This window comes from Lucilia sericata, unplaced genomic scaffold (assembly GCF_015586225.1).
Source record: "Lucilia sericata isolate MDLA Ls3-8-SP2 unplaced genomic scaffold, ASM1558622v1 Contig000914F_arrow, whole genome shotgun sequence".
NCBI lineage: Eukaryota > Metazoa > Arthropoda > Insecta > Diptera > Calliphoridae > Lucilia > Lucilia sericata.
The window spans coordinates 92,870-105,252 of NW_023994901.1; the positions used below are offsets into that span (position 1 = coordinate 92,870).

Below are 12,383 nucleotides of genomic sequence, written 5' to 3' on the forward strand. Positions count from 1 at the left end.
TTAAAGCGCCCAAAACATTACGAAACGTGAGTGTTTTTACTAGTGGAAGAAAACTTTTCGAAGAAAATGTTATTTTTCTAAATATTTAAAGAAGTAAACAAAAATAAATGTTAATAAATTTTATATAAAACAATAAAAGAACACAAAATTATGTCGGTTCAATACCAAAGATTCTTAAAAGTACTCGAAAAGTGGCCAGCAGAAAAATCAAAAGTCGGCAGGTAAACAAACTTATTACTTTGGAAATTTTTTCCAATCATAGACCATTAACCACTGCATACTGTTATCTCCTACTTACCATTACAAGTTTCATTACATTGCACTTAACACTTCGCTTTTATTTAACTGAAAATTTATCTATCATGTTACTAATCGGTAATTTGAGCTGGGTTATTGAGATTGAGGCTTTGATTTAGTTTTCCATTTGAAATCATGGGAATTTGTTGTTGTTCTAGTCTAGAGGGGTCTGGAGGGGGTGTAAAGTAGATAAAAAATATATTCAACTGTACATATCTAATAGTTTTAAACAAATAAATACATATGTATGTATGACATTTATCCATCGTTGATTTAGTTGCTGTTGGTATTTGCTGTGCTTCAGTTCAGTTGTCTTTTTAAGAAAATTAAAACTTAGTTGGTGTTTTAAAAGTTGTTGTAAATTAGTAGTGTTTTTTGTGTTGTATTGTGGTTTTTTCAATTGTTTGTTAATACTTTGTGTGATTGTGCAACAAAATAAACAAAACCATGTCTTCCAAATATGCCTATCAACTTATTGATGAAGAGTACCTTTTTGGTACTGGACAAGAGTAAGTTTCTTTAAATGTCTAAAATAATGTCTTATTTAGGGAAATACTTATCACTCCAACCGTTAGAAAATGTCAAAGAAATTGTATTTACAATTTTATAGGTATTTTTAAAAAACTTTACTTAACTTTATATTCTGAAGGTGTTTTTTTAAACACGTGGTTGTTATGATTTGTTTTTTAATTTTAATAAGGTTAAAATTGTCTAGCGTAATGTTAAAATTTAATAATTAAATTCAACTAAGTAAATATAAACGCTTTTAAAAAAGGTTTTTAGTTTGCTTAATTATTAGCTGTGTTCATGTACTTGTCGAGTTTTGGAAAAATTATCAAATTAACCAATAATTAGGAATAATTTCACGGTTAAAACTATTTTGTATGAAATTTGTCTATACATCCACTGACAATTTTCAAAACTCTATCAAAGATAAAGAATATTGATTGTACTTAAATAGGTCCTCATTATTTTAAAAACAAACTACATAAACATATTAGACGAATTAGCGAAAACTATTATTTCTGAGAAAAAAGCGGGTGAAGGCTTATCGTCACATTGTTTCAAAAGTTATTAAACAGATCGGGAAGGAAAAAGGTCTAACCGGTATTGTTAAGGCAGAAGAAGTCTAACAAATCTTTCGAAGAGCACCGAACACTTCTATCAGAAAAGCAGCTGTTAAAGTTAAATGATCTGATTCTTTTGTGTCCTGAACCAAAGCTAATGCTGTGTTGAAGACATACATATAAAGTTCAGAAAGTTCCAGATCAATTCTGTAAAGAACTTAAAAGAAAAAAAATCGAATGACAATTTTATAAAAAATAAATTGCATCAACTGAAAGTTTTTTCATAAGCCTACGGCCGTACTTTTACAACAACAACAACTTACAAATTTGAGTTTTTAGTAAAATCCATTTAAAATATTCAAATCCAGCTCTGGTATGTCATTTTTGTTTAGTTTTTATTAACACATCAACTAAAATTATTAAAAACAACCCATCCAACATTTAACTATTTTAACTATTTTTATTTAAAACCATAATCTTTATTTAAATCGTACATAATACAAACTCACATTTGCATTTTTCATAATCAAAACAAGAGTAATTTCCAATAGAACCTAAATATAATTAAATATATAACTCTCATCAATAGGGATCTTGGTGAGCAAATACGTAAACATATAAAAAATTTAACAAATCCAGCAAATTTAACACAAGAAGCCACCGATAAAATCACCAAACAAATAGATTCACTTGAAAGGTTGGCCAACAACACGTACGGACGTAAATATACACGTATTTACAGTTCCACAGCTACTGGACTAACTGCCCAACAGTGTAATCAAGTGTTATCCTCGGAATTTTTACAATATTTAAACGAGGATAAAAAGAAAAATTAAATTACCAAACTCTTTTCAAATTTACTTTAATAACTAACAAAATGTGGCGTAAACAATTAATAAAATCTTATTGTACCATGGGAGGTTCACAACAGGCCACTAATACAGCAGCAAAACCTCCACACATACCGGTATTGTGCCAAGAAGCCATTAACTATTTAAAACCTTTAGCACAGCAAACCTTTATTGATATGACATTTGGTGCAGGCGGCCATACTAGTCAACTCTTGGAACAACATCAAGATATTAAAGTATTTGCCTTAGATCGTGATCCGGTAGCTTATGAATTGGCCAAAAATATGAGCTCTAAATATCAGGGAAGATTAATACCTTTATTGGGTAAATTCTCTGATTTACCACGCCTACTCAAAGATCATCAAGTGGGACGTCATAGTATAGATGGTATACTCTTTGATTTTGGCTGTTCCTCTATGCAATTTGATGAAGCTGACAGAGGTTTTTCCATATCGAAAAATGGTCCCTTAGATATGCGCATGGATCGTGGTTTAAGCAAAAATACCGAACAAATAACAGCGGCGGATGTTTTAGCTCGTGCAGAGGAAGTAGATCTGGTGAAAATTTTAAGAGTTTATGGTGAAGAAAAGGCAGCCAAAAAAATTGCTCGAGCTATAGTGGAGGCACGTGCTGCTTTCTATAAAATAGAAACTACCAAACAATTAGCTGACCTGGTGGCTTCTTGTTTAAGTGATACACCCTTTAGAATGGATAAAATGCAACGTCCCACCCATGTGGCCACTAAAACTTTTCAAGCTTTACGTATTTTTGTTAATAACGAATTAAACGAAATCAATTATGGTATGATATTGGCCAATGAATACCTGAAACCGGAAGGACGTTTAGTAGCCATTACTTTCCACTCTTTAGAAGATACCATAGTTAAACGTCACCTCAATGGCAATGTCATAGAAGGTTTAGCCAATCCGGTACCTTTGAAATATTGTGGTCATGATGTTACTCACGATAAGGAACTGGTGGAATCATTTGTATGTAGTAAATGGAAACAATTGCATAAACATGTCATTGTCCCCGAGGATGAGGAAATAATGCGCAACAGTCGTAGTCGTTCGGCAAAATTAAGAGCTGCCATTAAATTGAAATAGTGATCAGAGAAAAGAGTAAAATGTTTGGTTTGGGATTTTTACTTTATTATTTAAAGTTTTTGTTGTAGTTTTAAGTTACATTTTGTTTAGATTTAAATAAAGAAAAATGTGTAAATGATGAGAATAAAATAAAGCACTGAAGTCGTTTAAAGAAGTTTAATATAATATAGTTTATTTTATATATTAAGGTTCAATTGTAAACTATTAAGGATATTTAATTTAGAAATTTAGAAATTTATAATTGGTTCTTTTTAGAAAAATGTTCATTCCAAATGGTCATTAAACATCTTTATTTTACAACAATAAAGAAAGAATCAAGTCACCCCATAAATCAAAAAAACATACCTGGTTTCCTTTTAATCTTTTAGGAAACTTATCTCTTTTTAAATACATTTTAAAATATCCATTTGGAATTACTTTTTTTTCATTGCTGTTAAATAACATTTAAAAAATTCATGGCTGAATATAAGCAGCTTTTCCCTTGCGTTATTAGACCACAGTGATATAAGCTTTTAACTCTGTTAAAAACATTAGAAACGTTATCACTTTAATAAACTTTTTACTTACTCTGTTAAATGGAAAACAATTTAAATTAGATAAACTTTTATATTATGTTAAATTAACTAAACATTACAAAGTTTTTAAACCATTTATAAATGCACTTAAAGCACATTAATTTTTTTACAAAATAAGCTTTTTGTGCGAACTCCCGCCAAATATTATTTGTCAGCTGACTTCAATAACTATAAACAAGTTTTTTTTCAAAGAAATTTAGTCATTAATTTCATGCATATATTTTTCTTAATTTTTGTTAAAAATAATTTAGTCTTTAAGTGCACAAAAAGGTATTTGTTAACAATTTTAGTAGTAAAAATATTTAAAGTGCAAAAGAAATAATTTTTTATTAAAAAAATAGTAATTCCCAGCAAAAAATATTTGATGTCATACTTTACAAGCCACATCTTAATCACATCTTAAAATGCGATTTCATATTTTTCACTTTTATAAACCAAATATTTCCTTACAAATGAAACCCCAGTTAAAAGTGAGGAAAGAGATGTGGAAAAGTCATTACAAATAACATATTTGAAGTACATCATGATTTGGTGAAAGAGTAGCGAAATTTACATAAGCGTGTCATTAAGAGAATGTGTTTTATTTTTGACATCCAAATATCGGATTTTTACTGCTTCTAAAAATAAGATCAGATGTAGTTCAAAGCTGTCAAAATGAACAACATCCCTCCAATGACACGCTAATGTAAAATTCATAGGTTTTACACCCGAATTTGAAGCACTTCGGGTTACTAGTTGTGATGAAAATTCTACATCTTTTTCCACACTTTTTTTGCTGGGTTATTTCTAAAGGAATTTAGAGAACGGAAATGTATCCAGAATTTTAATATTTCAGCTTATAATTATAATAAGAAATCTATTAAACGATCAACAGAAATGTGTAATCCGCACTTAATTCCATCCGAAATGGTGTCAAATCGGTCGGTTCAAGTTTAGTTCTAGTTCAGTTCTAGTTCAGTTCTAGTTCAGTTCTAGTTCAGTTTTAGTTCAGTTCTAGTTCAGTTCTAGTTCAGTTCTAGTTCAGTTCTAGTTCAGTTCTAGTTCAGTTCTAGTTCAGTTCTAGTTCATTTCAGTTCTAGTTCATTTCAGTTCTAGTTCAGTTCTAGTTCAGTTCTAGTTCAGTTCTAGTTCATTTCAGTTCTAGTTCAGTTCTAGTTCAGTTCTAGTTCAGTTCTAGTTCAGTTCTAGTCCAGTTCTAGTTCAGTTCTAGTTCAGTTCTAGTTCAGTTCTAGTTCAGTTCTAGTTCAGTTCTAGTTCTAGTTCAGTTCTAGTTCAGTTCTAGTTCAGTTCTAGTTCAGTTCTAGTTCAGTTCTAGTTCTAGTTCAGTTCTAGTTCAGTTCTAGTTCAGTTCTAGTTCAGTTCTAGTTCAGTTCTAGTTCAGTTCTAGTTCAGTTCTAGTTCAGTTCTAGTTCAGTTCTAGTTCAGTTCTAGTTCAGTTCTAGTTCAGTTCTAGTTCAGTTCTAGTTCAGTTCTAGTTCAGTTCTAGTTCAGTTCTAGTTCAGTTCTAGTTCTAGTTCAGTTCTAGTTCTAGTTCAGTTCTAGTTCAGTTCTAGTTCAGTTCTAGTTCAGTTCTAGTTCAGTTCTAGTTCAGTTCTAGTTCAGTTCTAGTTCAGTTCTAGTTCAGTTCTAGTTCTAGTTCAGTTCTAGTTCAGTTCTAGTTCAGTTCTAGTTCAGTTCTAGTTCAGTTCTAGTTCAGTTCTAGTTCAGTTCTAGTTCAGTTCTAGTTCAGTTCTAGTTCAGTTCTAGTTCTAGTTCAGTTCTAGTTCAGTTCTAGTTCTAGTTCAGTTCTAGTTCTAGTTCAGCTCTAGTTCAGTTCTAGTTCAGTTCTAGTTCAGTTCTAGTTCAGTTCTAGTTCAGTTCTAGTTCAGTTCTAGTTCAGTTCTAGTTCAGTTCTAGTTCAGTTCTAGTTCAGTTCTAGTTCAGTTCTAGTTCAGTTCTAGTTCAGTTCTAGTTCAGTTCTAGTTCAGTTCTAGTTCAGTTCTAGTTCAGTTCTAGTTCAGTTCTAGTTCAGTTCTAGTTCAGTTCTAGTTCAGTTCTCTAGTTCAGTTCTAGTTCAGTTCTAGTTCAGTTCTAGTTCAGTTCTAGTTCAGTTCTAGTTCAGTTCTAGTTCAGTTCTAGTTCAGTTCTAGTTCAGTTCTAGTTCAGTTCTAGTTCAGTTCTAGTTCAGTTCTAGTTCAGTTCTAGTTCAGTTCTAGTTCAGTTTCTAGTTCAGTTCTAGTTCAGTTCTAGTTCAGTTCTAGTCCAGTCTAGTTCAGTTCTAGTTCAGTTCTAGTTTCAGTTCTAGTTCAGTTCTAGTTCAGTTCTAGTTCAGTTCTAGTTCAGTTCTAGTTCAGTTCTAGTTCAGTTTTAGTTCAGTTTCTAGTTTCAGTTCTAGTTCAGTTCTAGTTCAGTTCTAGTTCAGTTCTAGTTCAGTTTCTAGTTCAGTTCTAGTTCAGTTCTTAGTTCAGTTCTAGTTCAGTTCTAGTTCAGTTCTCTAGTAGTTCAGTCTAGTTCAGTTCTAGTTCAGTTCTAGTTCAGTTCTAGTTCAGGTCTAGTTCTAGTTTCAGTTCTAGTTCAGTTCTAGTTCAGTTCTAGTTCAGTTCTAGTTCAGTTCTAGTTCAGTTCTAGTTCAGTTCAGTAGTTCAGTTCTAGTTCAGTTCTAGTTCAGTTCTAGTTCAGTTCTAGTTCAGTTCTAGTTCAGTTCTAGTTCAGTTCTAGTTCAGTTCTAGTCAGTTCAGTTCAGTTCTAGTTCTTTCAGTTCTAGTTCAGTTCTAGTTCAGTTCTAGTTCAGTTCTAGTTCAGTTCTAGTTCAGTTCTAGTTCAGTTCTAGTTCAGTTCTAGTTCAGTTCTAGTTCAGTCTAGTTCAGTTCTAGTTCAGTTCTAGTTCAGTTCTAGTTCAGTTCTAGTTCAGTTCTAGTTCAGTTCTAGTTCAGTTCTAGTTCAGTTCTAGTTCAGTTCTAGTTCAGTTCTAGTTCAGTTCTAGTTCAGTTCTAGTTCAGTTCTAGTTTCAGTTCTAGTTCAGTTCTAGTTCAGTTCTAGTTCAGTTCTAGTTCAGTTCTAGTTCAGTTCTAGTTCAGTTCTAGTTCAGTTCTAGTTCAGTTCTAGTTCAGTTCTAGTTCAGTTCTAGTCAGTTCTAGTTCAGTTCTAGTTCAGTTCTAGTTCAGTTCTAGTTCAGTTCTAGTCAGCTCTAGTTCAGTTCTAGTCGTAGTTCCCATGGGACTACTTTTACCCAAGCAGCATGCACGCTGTACTGCCTGTAGTAGTTTGCGCACTAGGTTTATATATACACACGGGTGGACATTAGGGTGATCGATTATTCGACATTTTCCAAAAACCTGTTTTCGAATAGTTCGAATAGTTGACATTTCAAAAAAACCGGTTGATATTTTTCAAATTCAGAAAAAACCGGTTAACCGGTTTTCATTATAAATAAAAAAATATATTATAATTTGAAAAAATAATGTTTATGTTTAAATTTGATTGATAAAACATGGCCCGAAATAATTTTTAACAGTTTAACAGATTATAACTTTAGATCTAGTCGTCTGATTTACATTATTTCTTTAATATAAAAAATTAGGAAAATGGTGGGACACTTCTGTTAAACATAAGGTACTGTGTAATCCTAGCTTATTCTGCCCTATTTAGGAAATTTTTATAGGCATTCCAACCAACACTTCCATAATATTTCAGCCATAAATTAATTATTGTAATTGGAATATAATCTTAAGATTGATAAAGTTTTATCAAACAGTTATCAATTTTACAAATAAATTTTTTAATTAATTAGGAAAATCAAAAAAGTTTAACCAAAGGTGCTTTAGAAAAGTATACCCTAGTTCCTCGACTCGAATATTTTTAAAATTTAGACGGGCTGTATTCTTATTTACTTCAAAATTTCATTTAAATAATATTTGAATACAAAGCAAATGAAAGTATTCGAAACCGGTTTTTAAAAAGTGAAAAAACCGGGTTATTCGATATTCGAAAAATCAACATTTAGAAAAAACCGACACTGGTGAAGCAGAAAAAACCGGTTTTAAAACCGGTTGAAAAATCGAGTCGATCACCCTAGTGGACATAGCTTAATTGACTCCTATAGTGATTCTGAGCATATTGTAGGACCAATATACCCTCTCCACTATAAAAGAAGACCTAACTCTAGCACTTTTCCTAACTCAATGAGATCGAAACAATCAGGTCCAAGATTTGAATTTGTCTGCATAAAAGTAGGTGCATATAATACATATGTAGATCGCAAAAATTATTATTAGACCCCAATGTGCACCTACTAATAATATCAAAATAGTATGTAGTATGCTATAAACTATTTACTTTTAACCGTTAATGTTAATAATAAAATATGTAAATATTTATGTAGCCAATTTTCATTATCAAGTTTGTTTTGGTTAAAACATTTGTTTTTATGTAGACCTTTTTTACCTCTACATTAAACTATTAATAATAGATTTAATTTAATCTAAAAAACGTCTTCCTTATCAGTCAAATGACGAATAATGAAAAAAAGAAAACAACAATTTGTTGCCAATATGAATAATTGTACAATTTTGATATTTTTCCAAACCTAAATGACCCTTAAACAAAAACAAAAAATAAAATGATAATCTTTTATGAAAAATTGATACCGTACACAAGCCCCAAAACAAAACTGGGGCTCGTAGAAAAAGTGTAAAAACGAATTTATTTAATCTTCAATTGCATTTGGTGGGTAACGGTTCGAGTGATATTTGTAGATTTAAAAAAAAATTGAAATATTGATACAAATTTTATTTTAATAAAACAAAATTTAATTTAATTTTGTGTGTATTTTTTCAAAAATAGTGTTGTTGATTTTACTCCAACTGCCGAAAATATGTCTGAAGCCAAATTAATTTCGGGTACACAAGTGGCCAAGTGAGTTATCAAATCAGACAGAAATTTAAAAAAAGTGTTCAATGGAAAATTTTTTAAAATTATTTTATTTTTTTTAAACACTAGTGAAATACGTGAATCTTTGAAACAACAGGTGTTAGAATTGAAAAATAAATTACCAAATTTTGCTCCCGGTTTACGTATTGTCCAAGTCGGCGGTCGCGAGGATTCCAATGTTTATATTCGCATGAAAATTAAGGCTGCCAATGAAATAGGCATTGCTGTCGAACATGTTAAATTGCCAAGTACTACAACAGAATTGGAATTGTTAGATAAGGTAAGTAGAAAGTAGTAGTGAATTACATAAGTTTTAGTTGGTATGTTTAGAAATAAACATACAAATTTAAATAGTCTTTGAGAGAAAATTTAATAGGAAAATAATAGAAGTTTATGCAAAATTTAAGGCGTAAAAGAGAATTTGTTTAATTTTAGACGAACAACTTCATATAACTTTCAGGAGAAGTGATGTGATGGATCGGTCCAGATGGAACTTAGTAGAGAGTTTAATGTAGTTTGAATTTTTCTAATATTAATAGAAGATTTATGAATATCAATATGATTTACCGAAGAAAATCAAAAAATCAGTTCTAGTTCAGTTCTAGTTCAGTTCTAGTTCAGTTCCAGTTCAGTTCTAGTTCAGTTCTAGTTCAGTTCTAGTTCAGTTCTAGTTCAGTTCTAGTTCTGTTCGAGTTCAGTTCTAGTTCAGTTCTAGTTTAGTTCTAGTTCAGTTCTAGTTCAGTTCTAGTTCAGTTCTAGTTCAGTTCTAGTTCAGTTCTAGTTCAGTTCTAGGTCAGTTCTAGGTCAGTTCTAGTTCAGTTCTGGTTCAGTTCTGGTTCAGTTCTAGTTCAGTTCTAGTTCAGTTCTAGTTCAGTTCTAGTTCAGTTCTAGTTCAGTTCTAGTTCAGTTTTAGTTCAGTTTTAGTTCAGTTCTAGTTCTAGTTCAGTTCTAGTTCAGTTCTAGTTCAGTTCTAGTTCAGTTCTAGTTCAGTTCTAGTTCAGTTCTAGTTTAGTTCTAGTTCAGTTCTAGTTCAGTTCTAGTTCAGTTCTAGTTCAGTTCTAGTTCAGTTCAGTTCTAGTTCAGTTCTAGTTCAGTTCTAGTTCAGTTCTAGTTCAGTTCTAGTTCAGTTCTAGTTCAGTTCTAGTTCAGTTCTAGTTCAGTTCTAGGTCAGTTCTAGTTCAGTTCTGGTTCAGTTCTGGTTCAGTTCTAGTTCAGTTCTAGTTCAGTTCTAGTTCAGTTCTAGTTCAGTTCTAGTTCAGTTCTAGTTCAGTTCTAGTTCAGTTTTAGTTCAGTTTTAGTTCAGTTCTAGTTCTAGTTCAGTTCTAGTTCAGTTCTAGTTCTAGTTCAGTTCTAGTTCAGTTCTAGTTCAGTTCTAGTTCAGTTCTAGTTCAGTTCTAGTTCAGTTCTAGTTCAGTTCTAGTTCAGTTCTAGTTCAGTTCTAGTTCAGTTCTAGTTATCGATCTATTTATCATAAAAAATCTTTACAACAGTTTAATTTGAATATATACTTGAAAATATAAGATAGATTATGGTGAAGCATAAATTCTAATTAGCAAGGGATTAAAATAAATTAGGAAATATATTATAAAATTAACCAAAAGTAGGCGCCATACTCTCTGCTCATGTACTATTGTTTAAAGTAAAGTGTTGTAGAAAAATATGTTCACTAAATACGTAATAATGTTTTCCTTCTGTTTAGATAATGAATAAAGAATTTCTAGATTATTCTGGATAAGACCAATTACATATATGAAGGTGAAGGTTAAAACTTTTTGAAGTGCATACACAAGTATAACTATTAAAATAGTTAATCGATAATTCGTTCGATTATTCTAGGTGTTTAGACAAAAATTTGTATAAGGTGAATGTTAAAGTTTTAAAGTGAAATTAGAACAGAAATTCAAAATCAAACAAATTACTGATTTTGTCTTGCTGAATATTTAAAGTGTTTTCTTAATTTTTCTACTTCCTCCTTAGATCAATTTCCTCAACAATGATCCCAATGTTCACGGTATCATTGTACAAATGCCTTTGGATTGTGAGAATAAAATCGATTCCCACAAAGTTACCGATGCCGTTTGTCCCGAAAAAGATGTCGATGGTTTGCACACCATGAACGAGGGACGCGTTTCGATTGGTGATTTAAGCGGTTTTATGCCCTGTACTCCTTGGGGTTGTATTGAATTGATCAAACGTTCGGGTATACAAATTGCTGGTGCTAATGCTGTCGTTTTGGGACGTAGTAAAATTGTGGGTACACCAGCTGCTGAGCTTTTGAAATGGCATCATGCTACCGTCACAGTTTGTCATTCAAAGACCAAGAATATTGAGGATATTGTAAGTAGTGGTTTTGTGGAAAAAATGGATTAGTTGTACTTTATAAGATTTTCTTCGGGTTTGGATTTTAGTGCCGTACTGCTGATATTTTAGTTGTCGGTATTGGTGTACCAGAAATGGTTAAGGGATCTTGGATTAAACCTGGTGCTGTGGTAATCGATTGTGGTATCAATGTAAAGCCAGGTAAGAAATAATTGATTATTGAAAGTTTTTGTTAACAATTATACTACTGCGTAACAGTTCTAGTTTATTTCAAGTAAATTCTAGTTCAGTTCTAGTTTAGTTCTAGATCAGTTCTAGTTCAGTTATAGTTCAGTTCTAGTCCAGCTCTAGTTCAGTTCTAGTTCAGTTCCAGTCCAGTTCTCGTTCCATTCTAGTTTAGTTCTAGTTCAGTTCTAGTTCAGGACTAGTTCAGTTCTAGTCCAGTTATAGTTCAGTTCTAGTTCAGTTCTAATTCAGTTCTAGTTCAGTTCTAGTATAGTTCTAATTCAGTTCTAGTTCAGTTCTAGTTCAGTTCTAGTTCAGTTCTAGTTCAGTTCTAGTTCAGTTCTAGTTCAGTTCTAGTTCAGTTCTAGTTCAGTTCTAGTTCAGTTCTAGTTCAGTTCTAGTTCAGTTCTAGTTCAGTTCTAATTCAGTTCTAGTTCAGTTCTAGTTCAGTTCTAGTTCAGTTCTAGTTCAGTTCTAATTCAGTTCTAGTTCAGTTCTAGTTCAGTTCTAGTTCAGTTCTAGTTCAGTTCTAGTTCAGTTCTAGTTCAGTTCTAGTTCAGTTCTAGTTCAGTTCTAGTTCAGTTCTAGTTCAGTTCTAGTTCAGTTCTAGTTCAGTTCTAGTTCAGTTCTAGTTCAGTTCTAGTTCAGTTCTAGTTCAGTTCTAGTTCAGTTCTAGTTCTAGTTCAGTTCTAGTTCAGTTCTAGTTCAGTTCTAGTTCAGTTCTAGTTCAGTTCTAGTTCAGTTCTAGTTCAGTTCTAGTTCAGTTCTAGTTCAGTTCTAGTTCAGTTCTAGTTCAGTTCTAGTTCAGTTCTAGTTCAGTTCTAGTTCAGTTCTAGTTCAGTTCTAGTTCAGTTCTAGTTCAGTTCTAGTTCAGTTCTAGTTCAGTTCTAGTTCAGTTCTAGTTCAGTTCTAGTTCAGTTCTAGTTCAGTTCTAGTTCAGTTCTAGTTCAGTTCTAGTTCAGTTCTAGTTCAGTTCTAGTTCAGTTCTAGTTCAGTTCTAGTTCAGTTCTAGTTCAGTTCTAGTTCAGTTCTAGT

At 31.9% G+C, this 12,383-nt stretch overlaps 2 protein-coding genes across 5 annotated transcripts in view; both read left to right on the forward strand.

Moving 5' to 3' along the window:
* LOC119609022 (C-1-tetrahydrofolate synthase, cytoplasmic) overlaps positions 1-12,383 on the forward strand; it is a 17,934-nt gene continuing 5,551 nt past the window's right edge. The window contains exons 1-5 of one of the 4 annotated variants that reach the window (XM_037963693.1): positions 79-221; positions 8,718-8,789; positions 8,874-9,084; positions 10,782-11,141; positions 11,213-11,324. In XM_037963693.1, the coding sequence (XP_037819621.1) occupies positions 151-221; positions 8,718-8,789; positions 8,874-9,084; positions 10,782-11,141; positions 11,213-11,324 (826 nt within the window). In that variant the 5' untranslated portion in view covers positions 79-150. Of the gene's footprint in view, positions 222-561; positions 807-1,953; positions 2,274-8,520; positions 8,601-8,717; positions 8,790-8,873; positions 9,085-10,781; positions 11,142-11,212; positions 11,325-12,383 lie in introns of those variants that run through there. The other 3 variants (XM_037963694.1, XM_037963695.1, XM_037963696.1) reach the window with 3 other exon arrangements.
* On the forward strand, positions 10-3,481 carry LOC119609024 (probable methyltransferase-like protein 15 homolog). Its single transcript, XM_037963697.1, has 2 exons — positions 10-221; positions 1,954-3,481. Exon 2 carries the CDS (start codon positions 2,242-2,244, stop codon positions 3,319-3,321), a length of 1,080 nt encoding a protein of 359 aa, XP_037819625.1. The 5' UTR covers positions 10-221; positions 1,954-2,241; the 3' UTR covers positions 3,322-3,481.

Excerpts from the sequence above, each read along its gene's own strand:
- LOC119609024 (XM_037963697.1), top strand. The coding sequence starts at position 2,242 with ATGTGGCGTAAACAATTAATAAAATCTTATTGTACCATGGGAGGTTCA.